Source organism: Falco peregrinus, chromosome 6, assembly GCF_023634155.1.
Source record: "Falco peregrinus isolate bFalPer1 chromosome 6, bFalPer1.pri, whole genome shotgun sequence".
In the NCBI taxonomy this organism is placed as follows: Eukaryota; Metazoa; Chordata; class Aves; order Falconiformes; family Falconidae; genus Falco; species Falco peregrinus.
In genome coordinates, this window is record NC_073726.1 from 67,961,336 (window position 1) to 67,985,098 (window position 23,763).

At 44.0% G+C, this 23,763-nt stretch overlaps 1 protein-coding gene across 4 annotated transcripts in view; it reads left to right on the forward strand.

The window, feature by feature from the left end:
- The window catches only part of DENND5B (DENN domain containing 5B), a 118,973-nt gene that overhangs the window by 89,467 nt on the left and 5,743 nt on the right, over positions 1 to 23,763 (forward strand). For 2 of the 4 annotated variants that reach the window (XM_055807487.1, XM_055807488.1), the window contains 13 exons: positions 3,424 to 3,517; positions 4,523 to 4,633; positions 6,871 to 7,002; positions 7,833 to 7,985; positions 8,501 to 8,579; positions 9,791 to 9,872; positions 14,879 to 15,007; positions 16,380 to 16,501; positions 18,337 to 18,482; positions 20,226 to 20,344; positions 21,506 to 21,693; positions 23,275 to 23,357; positions 23,525 to 23,651. In XM_055807487.1, the coding sequence (XP_055663462.1) occupies positions 3,424 to 3,517; positions 4,523 to 4,633; positions 6,871 to 7,002; positions 7,833 to 7,985; positions 8,501 to 8,579; positions 9,791 to 9,872; positions 14,879 to 15,007; positions 16,380 to 16,501; positions 18,337 to 18,482; positions 20,226 to 20,344; positions 21,506 to 21,693; positions 23,275 to 23,357; positions 23,525 to 23,651 (1,565 nt within the window). The remainder of the gene's footprint in view (positions 1 to 3,423; positions 3,518 to 4,522; positions 4,634 to 6,870; positions 7,003 to 7,832; positions 7,986 to 8,500; positions 8,580 to 9,790; positions 9,873 to 14,878; positions 15,008 to 16,379; positions 16,502 to 18,336; positions 18,483 to 20,225; positions 20,345 to 21,505; positions 21,694 to 23,274; positions 23,358 to 23,524; positions 23,652 to 23,763) is intronic. The other 2 variants (XM_055807489.1, XM_055807490.1) reach the window with 1 other exon arrangement.

The window sequence follows — 23,763 nt, forward strand, 5'->3', positions numbered from 1 at the left end:
TGAATAAGGCAGCAGCAGAGTCAGCGCCAGGAGAGGCACCCAGGTGGGATTTCAGCAACCCAAGGGAGGTGGTGTGGCCTCTGGGGAGGGCTTTTACCCACCTGTAAAATCACTTTGAGCCACCGAAGGGAGAGGAAGAATAATTTGAATGCAATCTCTGCTGATGAGAGGGAAGGGAATGGTTATTGTAATACTGAAGCATTATTTTGGGAAAATTCTGGCCCAGTAAAGAAAAGGCTTTAAAAGATTCAGCTGCTTAATCCTGCTTATCTGCTGTTAGATCTTTACAAAATCTCCCAGAGATTCAGGGTGGCATCCGAATGCATAGACTTCACTCAGTGCCCCAGCAGCTCCTCTTCCTCAGCTTAGAGGTTGGGGAAGAGGGAGTGTGCAGCTCACTGTGTGTGTAATTGCTCTAGCTAATAAGCAGTGGTCTTTTGTTCATAAATGCCCAATGATCCTTACATTAGTTTGCTGAAAATGTTTAAATAATTCTGATAAATAATCTGGAGAATGGCCTGTGCCTCCTCCCAGGTGCAGCATAAGGCTGGAATTAACTGAAAATGCTTTAATGATTCCGTATTACTTGTGATTATTCTGTGGCTTTCGTTCTGCTTTCACCTTCGGTGAGATGTGTTCCCTCAAAGGATACTTCTAGCAATTCTTACATCGTCCAGTAATTGCAGAAATGCAGGTGGGGAGGGATCCAAGCTTTGTCTAGAATTCAGAAAATACCATATAAATTGGAGCAGAAAAATGGGATGTGGGTAATATTTGATCTATAACTTAACTTTCCAATGTATTATTGGCATTCTATCTTGTGAAATGTAAGTGTGGTACCAACTTGGAATAAATGGAAGGTCTCCAGATCCAGTAGTTGAAGTCACTTTTATGTCTGCTGTCCTCTGTTCAAGGGGGAGACTTTTCCGCTACATTTCTACTTGCTGAGATTATTAAAATGTAAGGTTTTATTTCCTGCCCCCCCCTCAGCCATCTAATGAGGCATTGGGTGTTGCTTCTGGGAGAAAAAAAAAAAAAAAAAAAAAAAAAGTGGTGACTTACTAAACTCATGGGCTGAATATTTTTAAGACTTCTGAGGACGTGCAAAGACACTTAGGTCAGTGATGTATTCCCCTGAGAAGGTATCAGCGTTTGCTGTGCAGAGACCTGTTTGGGCTGGGTGTTTTTAGTTACCAGAGACTTGAGGCTACATTGCTTTAAAAATAAATCTCTTGCCATATGGGATAGAGAGGTGCTGAACCATAATTACATGCAGACCCAGATGTTTATTTCTTCCTTTGTACTTGTTTTGTTGACGTTATTTGGGAGGTAGGAAGGGACTTTGGTTTGACCATAAAAGCTACAGGTCCTGTGACTTTTTTCCCTTTTTATCTTTGTGGTTAGCCAAAATTTGGTCTTTGGTTAACTCACTGGAGGAATTGGTGGAGATAGTTATGTATGCAAAGTCCTTCTCTCTGGAAACAGGAGGGTTTGGCTACCAGGGGTCACGTCTGTGCACTTCTCTTAGGTTAAGTTCCCCTCCTACGCATCCCCAGCAGCTTGCTGGACATGTCAGGACCTGACTCCTGCTCTGTGCAAGGGTTTCCTCCTCCAGGCACGCATCTGCCTACACCAGCTGAAACTCCTCGCCCAAATAGGTCAGATCCCAGGTTCTATTTGTATATGCTCCTGTTTGGCGTTCACACAGAAGTAGATGGCTTTGGGATCTGGAGACTGCTGTCCCCACCAATACCGCCTGTGTGGAGGAGCTTATCAAGCACACACTTCTGCCTCTGATGTGGGCCTCTCTGCGTTTCTCTCTGTATAGATCAATGAAAAGCAGAGAACTCAAATCCCCAGGGGCTTTACCTGCTGATCACAGCTCCTGTAGAAAAAGCCATCTCGGAGCAGTCATTCTGGCATGGTGCCCAGCATGGATGCTTCAGTCTGGAGAAGAGAAGGTTCTGAAGGGTCCCTTTGATCCAAGCACTGAGGATGGGGAGTGTGAGGTGTTGTTTTCTTGGTGCATTTTATTCTTTTTATTTCCCTTTTTTCTTTTTTTTTTTTTTTTAATTCTTCCAGATTTAGGTTATTCCTTCAGATTCTTCCAGGCAGTTTCCTTCCATAGATAAAGCCTTATTCATACATCCCACCAGGCACTGGAGCTGGAACACTGCCCTGGGCACGCTTTGTGTTCTGCCTCACCTTAGTTCTGCTCTTTAACTTCTTGATGCAGGAGACAGGCAGAACAGATGACTTCATGAAGCAACTGAAAGGCTATACACTTAAAGGCTTTTTTTTTGTTTGTTTACTGTGTGTGAAAGATATTTTTAATTTTAATTAACACAACCACAGTAATTAAGTAATATCATTCAGAAGACATAGACTTCATGTGGATTAAGATGCTTATTTTTGATACTTGGTAGGTTGCTTTATACAGTGCTATTTCAGCTTGCTTTCATAAATAATTTATTAACTTATTTTTTTAATCTGCACCAGTTTAACATTTTGGTTTTCAAGGATTTGACAGAAGGCTGTGGTATTATTAGAAACCCTGCAGTCAGACTAGAAATTCCTTGCGACAGAATTATCTTGGTTTGTGTTTTGTTATAGTATGTGGCATAAAGGAATTTGCATGCTTGTGAGCTTTAAGGTTGCTTCATTTCAAACCTGGTTACCAGCCGGCTGCTTTCAGGCAACAGCCTCAGATGAGTTAAAAATGCAGCCGAACATATATGAACATGTAGGAAAAATATAGGCTTTCCTTGGTATTTAGAAACCTGATGCAAAAAAAAATATATACATGGTGAAGATAGCAACATGATCAATCCCAGGAACATCAATATTGTTTATAGCCTTCAGACATAGGTGCACCCAATATCATGGTAGTTACTATCACAATGACAAGTTTCTCTGAAATAATTCCTGGCAGTACCATAGAAAGTGGAGAAAGAAGAAGTACTGCCTCTCACAAAAGAGGAAAATCTTAAGAAGTTGCTGGTCAAAATACATCATTGTACTTCATTTGCTCCTACAGACACTGTTTTTATCAAACCTCTGCAAATGCAGCAGGCAACGGTGGTGCTGGGTAACCAAGTACAATTTACCTAGTGGTGGCATCCATGTTGCAGCATGACCTGCATTTTGGGTAACACAGGAGCTCTCACTGGAGACCCTGGCAGGCAGCAGGCACGTTTCCATCAGGGCTTTTGTCCCGTGGGTGCGCACTGGCCTGTCACCTGCCAGGCAGTTTCCCATGGGGAGGTCAGGCACGAGCTTGCACTCACATCTACTGCAGGGTCCAAGTTTGTGGGTTCACTTCTCCAGCTGCTGACCCATCAGATGTCCTCTGGCTCCTGACCCAGGCTTTCCCTCCTGATTTTTTTCCACTCACATGTGTCTTCTCTCTCTCTGACTTCTCAGCCGCTGGGCCAGTCGCAGCACCACAGCGCAGCGGAGGAAAGACCGCCTGCGGCAGCACTCGGAGCACATCGGGCTGGACAACGATTTGAGGGAGGTAGGTGGCATCATCAGTGGGCAGCATGAGCTTGTGATCCACCAGGTGAGGTTTAAACAACTGATCTGCTACTGCTTCAGGCAGGTTTTGGCTACCGTAAGGTTTGTATGGGTCTCCACAGCCATTTAGATGCTGCTGATCACAGATGTTTGTATGCGTTGTACAACTTCAAAGCACATAACGTAAATAAAATGCTTTTATTATTTTGGAGTAAGACAGCCCTTTGTCATCAGGAAAAAGGCTTATTTGCTGATTTAGACCCTGACTGTTACTGCATACAGAGAGCAGAGCCCTGGCGCCCGCCTGGGTCCAGCTGCCGAGCGCTGGCCAGAGTGAAGGTCTCTAGAAAAGTCAAGTCCTCAAATAAATGTCAGCTCTGCAGAGGCGAATTAGGCAGGGCTCTTTCATTTTTTAAAGGATTTTTTTGGGGGGTCTGTTTTACGTAGATTCCTGACATGAGTAAGCCTATTTGAAAGGTTAAGACTTCGGGGCCTTTTCATGCCTAAAGCTTGGAAACTCCCATGCATCTTGTAAATGTCAGTCACATACACGCATTTCTTTCCCGTCTTTTCAGTTTCTCATCCTTCATTAAATATTTTCTGCCATGTTTCTCCATTGATGTCCATGTGCTTCTTTTGTATGTCACTAGCAAAAATGAAACACTCATGCTGTTTTGTGGTAAATCTTGCTGAATAATGTTGGCCAGTGTTGGCATTTGCCTTCTGAAAGAACCTGAACAGATGAGTGGACTCTTGAACTACAGCTTTGAATCATGTTTCGTGGAAAACACAGCAAAACAGCACTTGTATATGTTGCTATTTTTGCTAACATGGCTTCCCAAGTGTATTTTAAATGTTGCCTCATGTATATCTCATCAGAGCCTTTTCAATACTTTGTCATGTATTTACTTTCTTCTTTTTTTGGCTGTGGATCATATGCATGCTTCTTTTGCTTTGTCTCTTTCTTTCTGGCTATTCTGCCATTGGGGCATCTGCCTCCTCTTAGCCATCGGAGGAGCTTTTGCTTCGTCAGAACTCAATGGCCTTCTGGGAGTGGGATCAGGGACCACCCCCTCCTGCACGGCCTCCTAAAAAATCCTTCTCTGAATGCTGCCTGGTATGTTTCAGTTTTTCTTGTTGAAAACTGCTTTTGAGATGTTGTTAGCGTAAGGAACCGCTGTCTTCACTCCGTCTCAAACCTCTCCCTTTCTCATAGAGTATGAGCACGTCCATGTAGCGCTTGTGGTTATATGTGTGGTTATAATCAGAAAAGTAGCTGGAAGTCAGCTCTAGGCTTCCACACCAGCTCCCTGGCACACATGATGGCTCCAAGGCTGAAAGACAAGAATTTTTGCTTTGTTTTTTTCCTGTGTTGCTCGCCGGGCAATTCAGCCTAGGGTATCAAATCCAAAAAGTATTGCTTTCTGACTGCTGGATCATTGCATCCCAGTGTGGAAGAGGGTGGTGGTGTGTGGATGCTGATGAACTGGCAAAGAGCAATCAGTTGGTTCTCTCATCCCACCCTTATTCTTCTCTTGAATTTACAAGAGTTAATATTTTTTTAATTTTTATTTTATTATAGTAACAAGACATATGATGAAGAAAGTAAAGTTATCCATGTTTTGTACTCTTCAGAATATAACCACACTTTGCATTTTATTTATCCCTTCACATTTAAAAAGAAATATTAGATTCCTAATTATATATTCCCTGTATTACTCTTCCACTGGTTTTGTTGCTAATTTTTGCACTGAGATAGATGGAACTCACTTGTGAGATTGCTTGCTGAACAACAACACGCTTTCATAATTTGTGATATATGATTTTTATTATTTATTCCCACGTGCAGTTTTTAACTATTTTTAATTCCTTACAGTATTGGTGAAAGTGTAATTACCTAACTGAGCACTTTTGTTGAAGACAGCTTTCCATGGCAGAACACTCCATTCTCATCTGACCTGTTGGACTGATGTTAACTGGTTCTTGCCCAAATTTTGTATTGAAAAAATCCAGTTGTCAGAAAAACTGTACTCCCCCATAAAAAATAAGTGAGCTATTTCAATTAATTTCAGCGTGTTAGGATTTTGCTTTTGCTTTTCCTGATCTAGTGGAAGGTACCCATGTCCATGGCAAAGAGGTTGGAACTAGGTGATCTTTAAGGTCACTTCTGACCCAAACCATTCTATGATTCCAGGAAATGAATTATTTTTGCCCCAGGCAGAAAGCTCTAAGGACGCAGCAGCCATAGTGAGACCTTTCAACTCCCCGGAAAACCCAGCCAGCAGCAGTGCTAAGTTGCTGGAGGGATGTGATCTGCTCCTTTCAGGGGAAGAGCGGTCATGGTCACATACTGTCACCCAAAGAGGCAGCATTAATTGGATAAAAGCACACTATGGAAGCGGAGCATTCCCACACCAGGCTGAACGCTTTGTTTCAAGACTTTTATTTGGCAATATTCTCTTAGTCTTTTTAACAAAAACTTTATTAATAATGCTTGAACAACTTTTTGATGGGCTTCACGTTTGCACACCTAAACGTGGCCAACTTCCTAGCTTTGCTCAGCATGTAGCCATGTCACTGATGCTGGGAGCAGAGGACACTTGTCCTTAACAAAGAAAGCCCAAACCAAACCAAAAACACCCCACCCCTGAACAACAAGGCAGTCGAACAGGAGGGTTTAAAAGTCTTTTATTATAGCTTGGATCCTTTTTTAAAGAGTATGCTAATTTTTGTCCATACTTTTCAACTACCACCCCACAGTAAAAGCATGAATGATCAGTTCATGTCAGTTTTGTTTAAAATGAGCTTCACTTGTACTTAAGAAGTTAATTGACAATAAAATCAAGTCTCATTTTTCATAACTATGCAGATGAAAAGGAAGGGGTGAAATCTTTGTCCTTTTGCTTTTTTTTTTCAAAGGATTTTTTTTCAATTTGTGTATAGTCTGGTCAAAAATTAGAGAAATGTCTTTTCATTTTTTTATTTTTTTAAAGTGACAATAAAATAACAATGGAAAGAAACTTTACTTGGTGTTTTGAATTTATTGCTGAATGGAGGAATGTGTTGCGCTTTTATGCACTTGCTGTGGCTAACTTTGTGCTAGCGGCTAACAGCACAGTTCACTAGCTGATATTGACTGTTTCAGTACCACGCAGGAAAATATCTTGCTTTTTCTGTTGTTAGAAGGGAGTGTTCCACTTCTACAGCCTGACACCTAAACATCAGACAGATGGTGATTTTGTTCCCACATTAACGCTAGCTTGTTCCTTTTCACCAGCATTTGCTCACCTAGAATTAGGATGAGGAGAGCCCCTCTAACTTTTAATACCTGAAATTATTCTGTTTAATTTTTAGAAATACATGCAGGAGGCGAGGAGTTTAGGAAAAAATTTAAGGCAGCCCAAACTCTCAGACCTCTCTCCAGCTGTGATTGCACAGACCAACTGGAAATTTGTGGAAGGGTTACTGAAGGAATGTCGCATGAAGGTAGGTCCTCTCCCGTGTGCTCTGCCCTTGCTTACACTGAGTGTAAATAGCATTTGCAGATGGTGTCCTGAAAGTCCTTCACAGCTGGAATGGCGTTGGTCTGTCAGTATACCAGGCGATTGCAGGGTGGATATCCCTTTAGTGTCGTATTTTTCAACTGCTAGAAAAGAAAGGATCATATTTTGACTCCTGTTTATGCAGTTAAAGTTAGTGGAAAGATTAAAAAGGACAGGAAGGAGAATCAGCGTGATAGACATCTTAGGAAGGATTTCCTTTAATTGTTCATATCTACATGTAGCCTAAACATAACGGGCTCAGGACCCTCGGTCAAAAGGGAAGCATTCAGCACATGCGACTGTTGTGCAAGTTGTTTAGGCAGAGCACGTGAAGTATGGCAGTTTCTAATATTAAAGAAGCTTTTATAGCCATGGAAGTATAACTTCCTGGTGTCTTTGTGTCAGTTCCAGTTGGTGGTATACTGTATTACCTGGGTTTTAAAGTTTAATAGCTGTAAGAAGGAAAGCAGATGCTGAGTAAGACTCCGATGTATCTAGCTCTGTGCTCTGTTTTTTGATACTGTTTGGTAATAGATCAACAGCGTAGAAACAGGGCAATAGGTAAAGGGTATAGAAATAGGACAGTATGGAGTAATCATGCTGATTTTTTAAAATTATTATTTTTAATCTGCAATCTCTGTAGAGAGATTTGAAGCTTCTCTGGTCAAGCCATCAACAACGGTCTGTAGATTAAGCATGTTTAAGTAAACTCATCTATAAATTCTGTCTCTTGTTGGATAACATTCTTGGAAACGGTGTTTTGGGTTTTTTTAGACTAAACGCATGTTGGTAGAGAAGATGGGCCATGAAGCAGTTGAGCTTGGACATGGAGAAGCCAACATAACAGGTCTGGAGGAAAATACATTGATTGCTAGTCTCTGTGATCTGCTAGAAAGAATCTGGAGCCATGGTCTGCAGGTCAAGCAGGTTGGTAACTGGAAACTCGGGACTTCGTGCATACAGTGCTCTAGCAAATACTGAATGCCACCTCTGCCTTTTAAGCTGCTACTCAGTGGTGTCATTCCAGCATAAAGTGGGAGGTTTCCTTCAGCTCAGAGCCCCTGGTTCATGTCTTGTGAGGGTTTGAAGAGTTTGGGGTGGTTGGTTTTTGGAGGGTGTGGTTTATTTTTTATCTATTTGAGATGTACCTCTGGAAATTGCAATGATGTTAAATAAGTGTTTGGTTTCTTTCCTTTCAACATTTACAAGGAAAGCCCAGGGAGAGGACAAAGAAACAAGGCAGGTGGGACACTGCTACTTCAGTGGTTTGGTCCTCCCCTCTTCCTGAGGGTTCGTGCCCAAGAGAGGAGGATTGATTTTTCACTACTGAAAAGTGAAAGTTTTACCTGCTGAAATGCCATCCCATTGTTTTGCCATGTTCATTGGCCTCTTTTCTTTTGCCTGATTCATTTAAAGCTGTATACTGCATATTCAATTTTCAGGGGAAGTCTGCTTTGTGGTCCCATTTACTTCAGTACCAGGAGAGAGAAGAGAAGCAAGAGCATAGTGCAGAGTCCCCAGGTGAGTACTTGGCAGCTGACTCCATGAAGGGTCCATCACAGCCAGTGAACTTGGGCCCGGCAGGAACAGTGCAGCCACGTGACACCCATGCAAGATGTCAGTGTTCTTTCTTGCTAATATCACATTTACATTTTGACAGCCTTTATAATCGTTGTGAAGATGCCTTGATGTCTGGACAAAATAAATTGACATCATTGAAGGCAAAGGAGCATACTTATTATCCCTGTCTGGAAAATCATTTGATGTCTGTTCACTACCTTTGTTCCCTTTTAATCAGCACTGAGAGAGGTGTGAGAAGCAATGCTTCCGCAAAAGATGTTTTCTGAAGAAGCTGAAGGTGTAGAGCTGCAGCTAAGACAGCTGAATTTTTCTTTGAATGAGCATAATCTGTCTACCAAATCCCAATGTGAATAACTCCATGTTCAATAAGTCTTTATACTGGTGGATGGTATAGTTCAGAAGTTGTATAATCCTCTATTAGTCAGTTCGGATGCTCCATTTATGCTTTGCTTGCCCCCTTATAATTACTAAATTACTGCTGTGTTGTGAGAAAGGTTGGTTTTACCTTGAGATCTCCCTGCCCAGTGGCTGCTGCTGGATATCGTAGTTGAACTTCAGTGGGTCATCTTCCAAGGACTCTCCAGTCCTCCAGATCTTGTAGATGGGAACTTGTATGAACAGTCCTTAAAGACATATCTATGGACAAACTAGTCTTGCTCATGAAAAGGCTTTTTAGTGAGCTTCAATGAGTAATGCACACAGCAATCTGGCTGGCAGGCACAAATTCCTGAGAGCAAAATGTGTCACCACAAAGCAGCTTGATCAGAGTAGCGGAGCACAGAAATGCGTGACATTCTTAGCATTAAATATGCTAGTGTAGCTTAATTTTAGTGTGTCCTCAGTTGTGAGCTTTCCATAGAAACATATTTCTAATAAAATCCATTGCCATACAGATTTATGTTAATATATTTCACATACGAAAAAGGAAGCTAAATCTCCAAGTTCAGTGCTGGATTAAGGAAGGAATAGGTAATATATTAAACATTTTTCATTTTGTCTACTTCTGCGTTTCCAGGATAGAGTTAATGATAATGCACAGAAACATGGCAGTTACCAGCCACTTAAGATTGTTTTCAGCTGTATGTAAAACAAATGCATTGCAGACCATTACTATGATTTTGTATTAAATTCATGTATTTTCTCTACTGTAGTTGCTGTTGGAACAGAAAGACGGAAGTCTGATACAGGAATTACTCTGCCTACTTTGAGGGTTTCCCTGATACAAGATATGAGGTACACAATTTGTTTCCTAAAGTATTAATTGTGGTTTTAATTGTGTAGCATAAGGTGAAGATCCTGATTAGTTTTGGGTCTGTGAAGGCTATGGGGAATTAAAAAGTCTCCTGAGCCCACATTCAGATCTATGAAGTGTTGCCTTTTTGTTTTTGCAAAAATTTTTTGCACATTCACTTGATTTATTTTGGTTAAAAGACAATGAAAACCACACAAGTTTTACTGGAGTTTTTGTTTTCCCAGGGGGTTCTTCTAGCAATAAAGCCAGCTTCTATGAATCACAGCAGATATGTTGAGTTCCTTAGTACCTTGAGTTTGTTTCTTTTTCTTTGTTTTAAATTACTGACCAAGCAGTTGATAGACAGAGCAAAGGGACATAAAAACCTGCTTGCAACGCCTGAGCAATATTCTTTCTTTTCAATTAGCATTTTATGGAAAACAGTAATAAATGTACAAATCAAACCAGTATTTGGGTGAATTTAAAGTTTGGATGTGACGTAAGGGCAGGGCTCTGTGGGAGACCACAGCCTGGCTCTGGAGAGCTTTCTAAGTAGTGTTGGCTGGGAATCAGAAGGGTTATAGAGTGAGAAGAGATGGAGGCTGATGTGACAGAACCAGGCAGAAGTTCTTCAGGGCAGCTCTTTGATCAAGCCACTGCCAGGTCAGGCCACTGTTTTGACACTTCACTTGCCATTGCTAAGGACTGCAGGATGGGTAAAAGTGCCATGAAAAGTGGGGGAGCAGCAATGCAATAATGCTTATCTGTGAAGAGCTGCTAGCGATTGCTAGCAATTTAATGCATAAGGCAACACAAATATTGTTCCTTGTAATACCATGCCCTTCTTCCACATAAAAATATGGCAAACAATCTTATGGTAAAAATAAAATTAATTATCGTTAGTTCACAAAACCATGATTACAGTGATGTGACTCTTACTATGCATGTTATTACAGAGATTTTTTTTTTCTGATGTGAGATTTTTTTTCTCAAAGAAAGTGACTGTACCTCCCACCTGCAGTGTACAACCTTTTTGTATGATGCTATGTAGTCTGAGTCTTGTGCTCTGATTTCAAAGAATATGACATGCCACATAAGGCTAAAACGACATGCAAAAGTGGGAGGGAGAATACACACAGTGTAATTAGGAGTATAATGCCAAGAGGTTGTTTTGAGCATGTGTCTGTCATTTTAGCATCCCTCTCGTGGGACATGGCAGCTATTTACTGAATTCAGTCCTGTGAGACTGACAGGCATGTGGAGGGTCAGTCTGAGGAAAGGGTGAAGGAGGATCTGGAGCGGAAACTCACGTGCTGGGAGGGGATCGCTGACAGAGGAGGCTGTGCGCGCTTGCTGCCGCATGCAGGGGTTTTGTCTTCCACGTACTTCCACTTGAGTAATGAAAGCCCAGCTTGGATCTGAGCTCTCTTCCTTGAATCACAGGACTGTTTCTGCTGCTTTTCAGAGAAAAAGTACAGAAGCAGAACATTAATTTTTGTAATATCTTGGGTATTCTTGATTGTCCAAAAACATGTCTGGTCATAGAAAATGCTGGGCAGATGGTGAGTTGAATTTGCCATGTGTAATCTCATGGCATACTTTCTCCTGCTTGGAAGGAATGTTGCTTAGTATTTGTTTGCACACACAGATTTATGCTGAAGTTAGAAGGATGGGTAATTGTTAAATTGCCGGGGTTATGGTGCTAACTGAACTAATGGCTAGAGGGTTAAGCATTACCTAAGCATGGCTTGTTTTTGATGGCTCGTGCAAGGTTATGTAAACAACTTAAAAAACAGGGCTGAATCACAGTCACGCTCTGAATGTGTGATAAGCCTGTGCTACAGGTAACATGGTGTGTCCTCTGCCTCCCTCACAAAGCCAGGCATCTTGGATGTGGTAAGAAAGATGCTCAAGATGTTTATTTTGGTTCTTTGCATGGAGAGTCTCTGCACAAGTGTGTTTGGGGGTATGCCCTTCAGCCTTTCCTCCAGGCAGGGATCTGCAGCATCTCTCCCAGCCCTCTTCCAGCTCCCTGGCAGGCTCCTGCTGCAGCCTGCCTTCAGCATGGCCTCACCCCTCGGGCACATCGTTGTGTGTCCAGCCAGATCAGACAGTGCCAAGGCAACTCCCTGAAACCTTTGGTCCAGCTGGATTCAAGTGTGGGGTCCTTCCCCTCCAGGCAAGCTCTTCCTTGCTGCCGGCACTTGCTTTCATGCCTGTGTGGTGCCTCCCCATCCACGGGGAGCTTGCAGCAGAGGTGCAAGCCCCAGGTGCTGGGTCCACAGCAGTGATGCTTAACCTGCTGCAGTCAAAAGAAGCTGGGTTAGCAAAGACCTGCTGCCTACATGGAATGAGCTAGTATGGCTCATTTCTGACTGTGCTGGGGTGGGGAGTATGCACACCGTCCTTGGGGGCATGGTGATAGTGAGCAGCTGTAACCTCTTCCGTCAGCAGAGCTATTTGCAGAGGGTATGTCTCGCCATACCCCAGGCTTACATTTGACAAGGTAAATAGATTTTTCTTTATTACTAATGGGATTAAAAGCAAGTCCCAACCTAGGGAGTCGCATTGAAATTGCTGTTCAGGGCTCTGACAAGAAGAGTTTGCTGTGCAGTGGTAAGCATACAGTGCTTATGTTTAGGTCACTGATAAAAATAGAGCTGCTTGACTCTCACAACTGAGCGTAAAATAAATTGGAGCTCCTGAATGCTCTGTTCTGTTACACTCTGCTTTTGCTGACACCAAGACTGACTACTGAATCTTTCTAATGTCTCTGGCAAGCTGCATGATTGCAGATCCTTATGTTTCCCAAATGCACAATTAATGCCAATCTGGTCTGAACCAGAAAAAGGTAATGAAGAGATTCAGAGCATGCATGGAATAAAGTTGAGTCCAGCTGTACTTGAGTCTTCTCACAGTAAAATAACATATTCTACTCAGTGTTTCATATCAGATGTAATTCAAGCCAAGCACTGGGCTGGGGGAAGGGGAGAGAGGGAGATGATAGCCTGTACTTGAGTTTTCCATCTCAGAAGACTTGAAATGTCTGAGGACAGTGTCTCAACACAATGTAGTTGAGTGCACATCCTGTTTCTCAAGGACTCTGGATCATGTGCCCAGCTATCTGGGCTGGAAGGTCTAATGCTGGCTGCCACACTGAGCCAGGAAGGGCTTTCCAGTGCCAGGAGCAAGGCTCTCAACAGTAATTCAGCTGGTAGGCATCACTGCTGACAGAGGGAGGCTGCTGAGCTTGCTTATGAAGGGCAGGGACTTGTACATGAGTGTAATGTGCCCTCCTACATTTGTTTTACAGCTCACTGAGAATTAGTATCTCTCACCTGGTCCATCAGAGAATTATCCATGTGTCATGTTAGGAAACAGGAGCAAAGTTTGTTTGTTTGGTTTTTTTTGGGTTTTGGTTTTGTTTTTTTTTTTAAAAAAAGTATCTTTTTTTCCCCCAACCTTGTTTTTTTAAAAAGGCATTTTAAGTAGACTAGGTTTTGTTACTGGTAAGCTACCATTACTCCTACTGTTTGTTTCTTCCTGATGGTACTTCAGATACATAGGTACAGCAGAGAGCCATGCGATGCAGACATATCAGCTTGGTTTGCAATTGACCTGTATTTTGAGAAATCCGGTGGGTCAGCCTGGTGGAGAACGGTGCTACTGAGCTGTGTCTGGTATCTACTTCATTTGTGCAGAGCGAGCTTGTATTTCTGGACAGCACTAAGTTGTACTTTGCAAATTTGCCCTTAAGGTCCTAATTCTGTTATGCTAGAAACTCTATAAACAAGAGAGTATTTTTCTCAAATAATACAGGGTCTAAATATAACACAAAGCACGCACTTGGATATAACAGATGGGGGAAAGCACGAGACAGTGAGACTATACTAGTCAACGTAAAAAGCATCAGTCACAGCATAACTTTGTTGGATTTTCTTTGGAGTAAATATTGCCACATTCCCTAACACTCAGCAATGCATGGAGAGCCTTCAAGGAAGATGCAGGAGTTGGGAAGGAGATCACAACAGAGATCAGTTCAGACTCAGCAAATGGTACTTGGAGCCTGCCACAGAGGTTTAGAGGGCTGAACTGCCTGCGCACTTAACATGCAAACTGCGTGAAAATTAAGAAATTGCAGCCTTGTCTTTTCTCCTGCTGGAAACTGTTACTTACATTTCTTGCTGTTTATTAACCAAGTCGGGGGTTTTTGGAAGCAGCTTCACCCTGCCATGGCATTTCACTTCCTCTTCTAAAGCTCCCTGTGCTCTAAAACTAGGGTTTCCGGCATTCTCCAAATGAAATATATGTGAAGTTTAAAAAAGAAAAGCAAAACCATAGAAGAAGGCTCCTATGGAACACTTCTGCTTTCCTACAGACCAAGCATGTGGAGGGCTGTTCAGATTATCACTTACACAAGGGCCCCTCATACCTCTGAAAATGCAGTTCTGCTTGTGACTGCCTGTTGCTGGTTTTGCCCAGACGATCCTCTTTTTGTCAGATTTCCCATTGCTGCTGCTATCAAGGGGGTTGTTAGAGCCTTCAGAGCAAACTGTGGTTTGGAGAAACTCTTATGATATGTATTTGTCCTCTGCTCTCCCAGACATAACCGTTTGTGTCAGCAGCTTGAGGGAAGGACGATGATATAACTGGGTCTCATGCGGCGGCTGCTTTTTTTAAGTGTTAGCAGTGTCCGTGAGGACACCTACCTCAGGCAGTGCAGGGGTGAGCAAATCTACCTCTGCTCACCTCGGCCAAGCAAATGCCAGGACAGAGCAGCTGATATGGGCTGCAGTGCATCTGGGTTGCAACCCACCATGCCTGGGAAGGGCTGCCCCACGTCCCCATGCCAGCATCTGTGGGGCCCTGCTGAAGGTCTCTTTCTCTAGAAATGATGTCAGAAGACATTTTGCAATTCAGCTGCTGCATCACACTGGATGTTGCCGTTTGAAGCATGTAGGATTTTTATGATTAACCTATTTTTATTTTATTTTCCCACTCGTTTCAGGCATGTTCAGAACATGAGTGAGATAAAGACTGATGTGGGGCGAGCCCGAGCCTGGATAAGGCTTTCTCTGGAGAAGAAGCTTTTGTCTCAGCACCTGAAGCAGCTGCTTTCCAACCAGGCACTTGCCAAGTAAGGTGGCTTTTTTTCTCAAAACTTCGCTTTCGCATTTTCCTCGGTGGTGTGTCAAGGTGCTGTGCAGGCTTGGGGTGCAGCCGGGCACCCCATTTGGGTACTGTAGTTTCCAGCTAGAAGTGACTGAAGGGCAGAGGGTAGCTGGGGGGAGAGGTACTGCCCACCCAGCAGGGCAGAAGTCTGCTTGTCTGCATTTTAATTTTAAGGAATTTTAAGGAAGGAGGTGTCAGTTTTTGGTCAGGTCAGTGCATTGATCCAAGCGGCTTTGTGGCCCTACAGTCACTGTCTTGTGCAAATGAAGCAGCAGGGGCAGGAATGCCCCTTTTCTCACAGCAGCCCTGCCTGATGTTGGCTCAAGCCAGAGGCAGGCCCCATCCTGACTGTGGATGAGCTGGGTTAGAGGCCAGCCCTCCCAGCCACTTAGCAGCTCCCCCAGCTTTGCTTCCTTTTGCAAGCACAGACACTTAAGGATCTGCCTGTGTAGATGTTCCCTGACTTCATTTTCTCACAGTGATGCATTTAGAAAAAAAACCCAAACCTTATGAAATGAAAACATCCTAGCTATTGCCTGCACTTCTGGCTCTGTGATGAGTTACATGCATGATTTATGCCAGAAGCTACCAAAAACTCAAATCTGCTAATGGGAAGAGAGAAGTAGCTGGAGATGGTCACGTCTTGGGAGATCAGCTAAAGGCACGGTGGCAGACCAGTCTTTTCCTGAAGTTTCATCTACGTCTATCTACCCCAGCAGCTTTTTGGGAGCCTGTTGCCTTCAGACTACAGGCAGTGTCACAAGCTCTGTGCTTTCTCAGAGCAGGGCCGGGCTACCTCCTGGTGTGCCTTTGCACTGCTTTGAGCAATAGGTGACTTACACTCAGTTCACCGAACTGCAAGAGTGGTGGGAAGACCCGTGCTGGTGCTCGGTGCCCTCCCTGGTTTGATGTCTTCTGCTTAGTTTCCTCTGTCACAGTGTGGAGCAGAAAGAAGATTAAGTTAATTAGACAAGGCTATTCCACAGTGGGAAGACACAGGGAAGAAATGAGGTTGCTGGATGTTGGTTCGGGTCTGCTGTTGTGAGTAGTGTTAGCTTGTATCTCTGCTTTGCAGCAAAACCAAAACTGATTGTTTAATGAGATGAACTCAGTAGCCTTGCTATGGTAGTGTGGAGCCAAGACTGATCTGTAAACCACGTGTAGCGTAGGGGGTAAATGCCCACTATGGGTTTCTAGCAGCTTGGGTTAGCTGGGGAATCTCACTTTTCATAGCTCCCATTAAGATCAACTCTTCCTTTGGTGTTTTGAGATTCAAACACCTTTTAAGATACTTGGTGCTTTTTCAACAAAAAAGGCGGTGTATTTCTTTCTACCAGGAAACTGTACAAGCGTTATGCTTTCCTGCGCTGTGAAGAAGAACGGGAACAGTTTCTGTATCACCTGCTCTCACTCAATGCTGTGGATTACTTCTGCTTCACAAGCGTCTTCACCACAATCAGTGAGTTGGAGAATCATTTTTTTTTCCCCTGAACAACAATTAGTTGCTGTCATGGTTTGTAAGAAATGCTGCTGCTGGTGCCTGAGTAGCTGAGCCCTTTTCTGGAAACGGCAGTTGTTGCTGCCAGGCTCACGGGTGCTGGGTGTTGCTCTGGGAAACCAGCTGGATAGCCAAGGTTGTGTGGGAGCTCTGCGTAAGAGCATTGCACAAAGGAGAGTAATCAGCAGAGAGTGCTGCTGTAGCACTTGATTTTCCTTGCCGAGAGCTGTGTAGTCTCTTTCGTCTTCCCTCCCAGACAAGTCCTCTACATCCTAATGCTCTTCCCGGCCGTGGCTAAGTGTGCATCCTAACAGCCTGCTTGCCACAGACTGAGGAGGAGGAAGTCTTGGAGGATGAAATACAAGGCATCTTGTGCTCTGCTGTGTATTTTAAATCTCTTTTTGCTTCTCTTTAAATGCCAAAAAGGTTCCCTTTCCCTTCCTCTCTTGTAAGAAGGAGAGCAGGGGTTGGATTGAAATCTGGAAATGAATCTTCCTTTCTAGCACTGGGCAATGCAAAGGCAGCAGGACCCCATAAGCTGACCTAATTGTTTGGATTCACCTTGGCAGCCTTTGGTCTTCATTTCCCTGCCTGTTCAGAGTGAAGTGACTCAAGTTTTGCATGGCTGTCAAAACAGCCACTCAGTCTACTTTTTCTCCTCTTAAAGCAATAAATCCCCTCAGAACTAGCACAGCACAAAGAGATTTATTCATCCTTGATTACCTTATTTCTGCAGGGCATCCAGTTTGACAGCTTTCCCCTGTAGGACAAGCACTTGGAATTTGAGGGTGGTTTTTTGAGTGCAGTATCATTGTATGGCACACAAAAAGTAAAAAGCCTGGCTTATTTTACCCAGCCAAAAAGGCAGCTTGTGAAACAGGAGAGTCTTGCGGTGCTAGTACGCAGTATCTGAGTCAAATCCAAACCGGGGTGGGTGGCAGTCTTTGTCTTAGGCATGTGTGGGTGGTGCAGATTTAAAAGCAGAATAATAAAATAGTAATAATAGTTATAACGATAATGATGATAATAACCATACACATAATCATCATAATAATAATTTAATGGGGGGATGTCCACCGAGACACATAAGACTTGGGACTTTGGCTATGGCGTTACCATCCTTGCCGGCATTTCTGACATTCCTTTCGCCCTGTCACCTGCCGTCAGCCCCCCAACTCCTTCCCGGCTGCGGGGACGGCGGTTGCCGCACACGGGGCTCAGCCCCTTCCCTCGGCGGGCTCCCGGCGCTGCGGCAAGGCGGCCGGCTCTGCTGCGGGGCTGCAGCACCACCGTGCGGTACCGCTGCCCCGGTGCTGCCCATCCCCCCCCCGGTGCTGCCCCCCCCCCCGCCTGCCCCCCCCCTCCCCCGGCCGCGCTGCCCCTGCCTACCCCACCCCACCCCCACCCCCGATGCCCGCAGGCAGCACCGAGGGCAGGCAGCACCGAGCCCCCCGCTGAACCGTGAGCGGCGGGGCAGCTGCGGCGGCGGGGGGGCTGCTGGCAGCGGTGAGTGCGGTGGAGGCTCCCCCGAGCCGGGCCGTGGGGCTGCGTCTTCTCGCTCGCAGCTGGCTGGAGGGGGGCTGCTGCTCTGACCCCCGTGAGGGGGGAGTCTCTGCCGCCGCAGCAAGGTTCATCTTGGCCTTTATGGGGAGAAGAGAGAAGGGTGCTCCTTGTCAGGGTGCTGAGACGTGGGACAAGAGCTTGCCTTCAGGGGGTTGCCCCAGAAACTCTACTCTAAGGGAGGGACAAAAAAAAAAAGTCACAACTAACTTATTTTCCCCCCTTCCTGTTCTTAGTGATCCCTTATAGGTCAGTGATAATTCCTATCAAAAAACTAAGCAATGCAATAACCACATCAAACCCATGGATATGTGTATCAGGAGAACTAGGGGACACAGGTGTAATGCAGATTCCTAAAAACCACCTAGAAATGACATTTGAGGTGAGTACGTGCTCTTTACATTTTACTTTTCGATTTGAAACATGCTTACAAATAGACTGATTTGGTGAAGGTTGGATTTATTGTCTTAAGATCACAGCATTTCAGATTCTGTGCAGGTTTTTAAGGTCATTGATACCTTCAAATATGTGCTGGGAAAACAGCGCTGCCTGCCCTTCCTGCGCTAGATGGAAGCTCCCTGTGAGCACACACCTTTAACCGCCGGCTTCACTGCTGTCCCTGTCCCTGGCTCCTCTTCTCACCTGGCCAACCCGTTTCTGCATCTCATTCCCTCCCATATCTCCTTGCCTAATTTTCCTTTTTTTTTTTTTTTTTTTTTCCTTCCTCATTTTTGGCTCTTCGTTTCCCTTCCAAGTTTCTTTTCCCTTCTTTCAATCTGTCTCCCCGCTTACTGCCACCCAGGTCCCGTTCTACCTCTGGCCAGTCCCAAATTTCTTCTCCTCCTACTCCAGTTCCCTGTCCGGCATTGCCGCTTTCCTGCCAGCCAGCCAGTCTAACCCCTGAGCTCTTCGGCTTCCCAGCTTCAGGTGCTACCCCCGGCAAACCGCAGAGCTGCTGTCCCCGTCGGGCTCTCTTCTTTATGCTTGCTGTGGTTTTCTCTTGGTGTTTGACTGCCCGGCATTCCCCTCTGCTTTCCCACCATCAATTCCAGGTTGGCTTGGTGCCACCCCAAAACAATTCCTGCTAGCGGGAATTGCAGGGAAAGCCCCGTCAGGCTCCTATAGCTCCAGGCTGTACCATATCCGGTAAGAAGTGATTTCGTAGGACAATCTGCCACTAAAATTAAAGGTGTGTCCATTGAGCATATGTGGACCAATCTTTAACAACAATTTAAAAACCCACACTTGCAAATACAGGTAGATTTTGACAGAGAAGAGAGGGGGAGGCTATTTTCATGATACAATGGCTGCCTCTCATTCAGATGTTAGTATTTTGTAGAGAAGATCTCCAGGCTTCTAACAAGCAAAATAACATATTTAGACTTTTCTAAGGACCATGCTAACACTGTTCTGGATTATTCCTTTGGCTGAAGCTTTCCTAAAATATCATCTTGGGTAGCCACCCACTATGGAAAATGTCAGCCCAAGCAGCTTGTTTGGCAGTATTAGAAGAAACGAAAACCAGGGTCTGCAAGGGGAGTGTTTAGGTGACGTTAATAGATGTTGCTGCCAGCCCCACCTACAATTACATATCGCACTGGAATTCACGGTCCCTTGTTTTCCTTGTTCTGTCTCTTTATGCTGTTAAGAGTTTCACGTTAGTGATTTTTGTCTTAAGCAAATTGATCTTTGAAAATAATAAAGGATCTAGGGACTGCTTCGTAGTGTAGAGGGAGTCAGCTGAAGGTCAGTATGCTCAAAATGCATTTTTGAAAAGCTGTTTGTACTGAAGATCTATTTATTCTACAAAAGCATACCTTTTTATCAACTTAGCTCAGAAATTTGTAATTAATACTTCTCAGAAATACTCAGTGAGTGCTCACAACAAAGAATGTAAACTCTTCACAAGCTTTTAATAGTTTTGTTTCAAGTTATTTATTTTCTCCTGTCTTAAAATAATTAACCTGCTTTTCAAAATGCTCTGCATGTTTGGTTGGAAATACTTGCTCTATAAATCAAAGGAAACTGAGTAAAAACATACATTTAAGACCATATGTGTGCATGTGGTGGGGGTGTGTGTTGTCTGTTGTTTTTTAAAGTAAGTAAAAACTGTTATTCATTTCAGTGCCAGAATTTAGGGAAGCTGACGACTGTTCAGATTGGTCATGACAACTCAGGGCTACTAGCCAAGTGGCTGGTTGATTGTGTCATGGTCAGAAATGAAATAACAGGACACACGTACAAGTAAGCAACAAGTTTTAATTTTCTTTGTCTGAAATTCTTACTTGTTAAATCTAGAGAAAGCAAGAAGGCATTCATCTTCTCCTCAGTTAATGGAGCACTGTGAATGGATTTGGGTACCTGATAGGGTTGGGTTCGTCTCCCCCACCCCTAGTGCTCTCATTTCAGAAGCCGTAGTTGGAGTTGAATAAACTGATAAATACCAAACGAGATTTAAATGTAGGATTTTCTTTGCATCTCTCTGAGACAGGACAGACAGTATGGATACTTATGAAGTAATTCATATGTTTGTCTCTAATAATTAAGTCTCTTGATTTAAAGTAGGGTGAGGGACAAATGAACTCTTTAAACCCCCAAGAGCTGGAATGACAGTTTAGGACAAGTCTTTGGTTTCTTTTTCTTTTTAAAAATATTCCAATGTCTAAGTTCTGTAACAAATGTACAGAAACTCAGATTACAGGAAAATAAAAGGCTTTGATAATGTCTTGATCTTCTATTAAGTACATGCCTTTGGTGTTGAAATGATTTTCTAACTCATCATTGGTTTTAGAAAACATCTGGCTAAGCACACTTAATTATTTTTTTTTTTTTTATAAACGTGGACTTGGAAAACTATAATTCAGAGAGGTGTGCTCCAGAGCTCAGGGTTGGCCACAGTGTATGGGGGAAACTAGGAGGAAACGGGGTACAAGGACTCTGGGTATGGACATATGCATGGATTTTATTAGGACTGCAGATGGGGTCAAAAAGTACAGCAATAAAATATGAGGTGAGGTTTGAGTACGAGGAGATGTCATGGCTGCAGCTGGGTGGGAAGTCTGTGTGGGGATTTAATTATTAATCATCGCAATATTTTTAAAGGCTGAATATCAGTTGTGGTTGCAAGTGAAAAATAACCCAGCAGAAATCAAGATGTGGACCATGACAGATGCGTATAATGCTTTCTGTTGTCCCGTGCTTGCATGCAAGCTTTGCATATTTCCCTTTTCCTAAGGATGGTACAGGGGATGCTGCCTGCTGAGTTCTGGTTTGTGAAAAGGTTTTGGCTACAGAGTATTCCCTGCCCACCAGAAGTGTTTGCTGGGTGCTAACTGTCCCTCTGGCTTTGAGATCAAGCTAGACTACCTGGGCGGCTGACCTGTGCTTGTCCTGGGTGTGCGGCAGGTTTCCCTGTGGACGATGGCTGGGAAAGGGAGTTGACGATGGCAGTTTGGAGCGAATACTCATTGGAGAGCTGGTGTCCTCCACGTCTGATGAAGAGCTGGGAAAACAGTGCCGTACCCCACCCCAGCAGAAATCTCCTACCACGGCTCGACGACTGAGCATCACTTCCCTCACAGGGAAGAACACCAGTAAGTCTTTTCCTTTCCTTTCTCACCGGGGCCCTCGAGAAGGGGGCAGCAAGCTGATGAGTTTTCCCTGTCCTGGTTTGTGTGTCTGCGGCTTGCTCTGTGGCTGTAGACATTGCCTCTTTCAATGTCCGCATCTGACAAGAGGTAACGGTCTCTTGGTGGAGCACGGGGCTGTGAGGTGAGGGAGGAGGAGGCAGCAGAATTTGCAGTAGCTGGGGCTGCTCAGTTTCCCGGCTCACTTCGCAGTCGGTGGGAAGACAGTCCTCTCCGAAGGGCAGTTCAGAGCTTTGACGTGGATGCTGTGAACTACCTTCTGCGGGAGCGCGTCTCCAGAGGGACCCTAGGGGACATGAAATTCACATCCCTAAAATTAGCTTTTTATGAGTAACTGCACCTAGCTACAGCAGGCCATGGGACTGTAAGGGCCACGTGAGGCACTCTCTGCTAAAGCATACAGATGCGCACAGTGTAGATTCATAAATCTGTGCAGCTCCTGTAAAATTAAGAGGACATGACTGCTGAAATGTGAAGCAAGGAAAGATTAGCCTCCAGGAGTAACATAGCATTTAAAAACCACCGCGGGACCACTGCAGCTCTTCACATGTGCGAGTCCATATTAGCTGGAGGAGCAGGCACCAGAGCATTTCCTTAGGTCTGAGAACACTAAGGCCCAGTAATTCATTTGTCTGGTGAGCTACTTGAGGCTCTGTGTTAGACCTGCCAAAGACTGGAGGGCATCGTGTACTGAAATGATACTGAATTAATTACACCATGCTTCCAAAATAACAGTTGTAGGACAAGCTAATAGCAACCTACATATGCCTGAAAAACTAGAAAGGACTCATGGAAGAGCCATGAAAATGATTGAAGTCTGGAAAACATATGCTTAAAATGAAGTTTTAAAAGTTCAGTGTGCTTCTAATCAGAAAGTGAATGAGGGACTAGATAATTTTCTGCAGGTACCTGTGTAGAAGATGAGGTGGCGGCAGGTGGAGGCATGGCATGATTCAGTGACAGAGGCATACAGCTAAATAGATTCAGAGCAGAAATGTGGCATATGTTTTGCCGCGGAAGATGACTTACTCTTGGAATCATTAATCAGGAATATTCTCTGCCTGTGGCCCCTCGCGCTGGTACAATGACTAGACATGTGCCGTAAATAGGTAGTCGTTTTGCCTCAATAAAACATGGCAGGTTCAAGTCGGGAATTAATTAGTGCTGGGTTTTCTGGCCTGTCATGTAGGAGTCAAATGACTGGGCAACAACTTTTCAGCCCATGTCTCTTCGTGTGAAGGTTGCTGTGCTCTGTGTGATGAGCAAGATATGATTAACTCAAATAAAATATTAATCAAGCCAGATCCCTGGGTTGTGCATTTTTAAGTAGGGTGATTTATTTGACTATTCCAGGGCTGCTCATCAGTTGCTTGTATTTAAGGGTCAGGTTTACCCAAGACAAATGATTGCCTGAACTCTTTTAAAGAAACAGAATAATTCCCGCAGTTCAAGCTATGTTATCATACAAATTTGATGAATGTTTTAAAGTTGGTATATTCAGCTAGTATGTTTTCAATCATTTCACAGAGCCTAATGCAGGACAGATCCAAGAAGGAATTGGGGAAGCTGTGAACAATATTGTGAAACACTTTCACAAGCCAGAGAAAGAGGTACTTCTTACTTTTCATTACTTGTCTGGTGTCTGCAATGCATGTAAGTATTTTTATAAACAGAAATGGAACTGATGTACCAGTAGAGACTGATAACCTTTAGATTTGAAGCTTCTGGCATATGAACAAGTCAAGTTGTACTTACAGACTCTCCCTTTCCCCCACAGAGAGGGAGCCTTACCATTCTGTTGTGTGGAGAAAACGGTCTGGTTGCAGCACTGGAGCAGGTCTTCCACCATGGATTCAAGTCAGCTCGCATTTTTCATAAGAATGTCTTCATCTGGGATTTCATAGGTAAGCTGGTATGTGATTTGGAGGCAGGAGGAGGAGAAAGACGAGGGCAAAATTACTATTCACACACAGGCCTTGGATTTTTGTCAGCTAGGGTGCCATTTGTTTCTGCCTA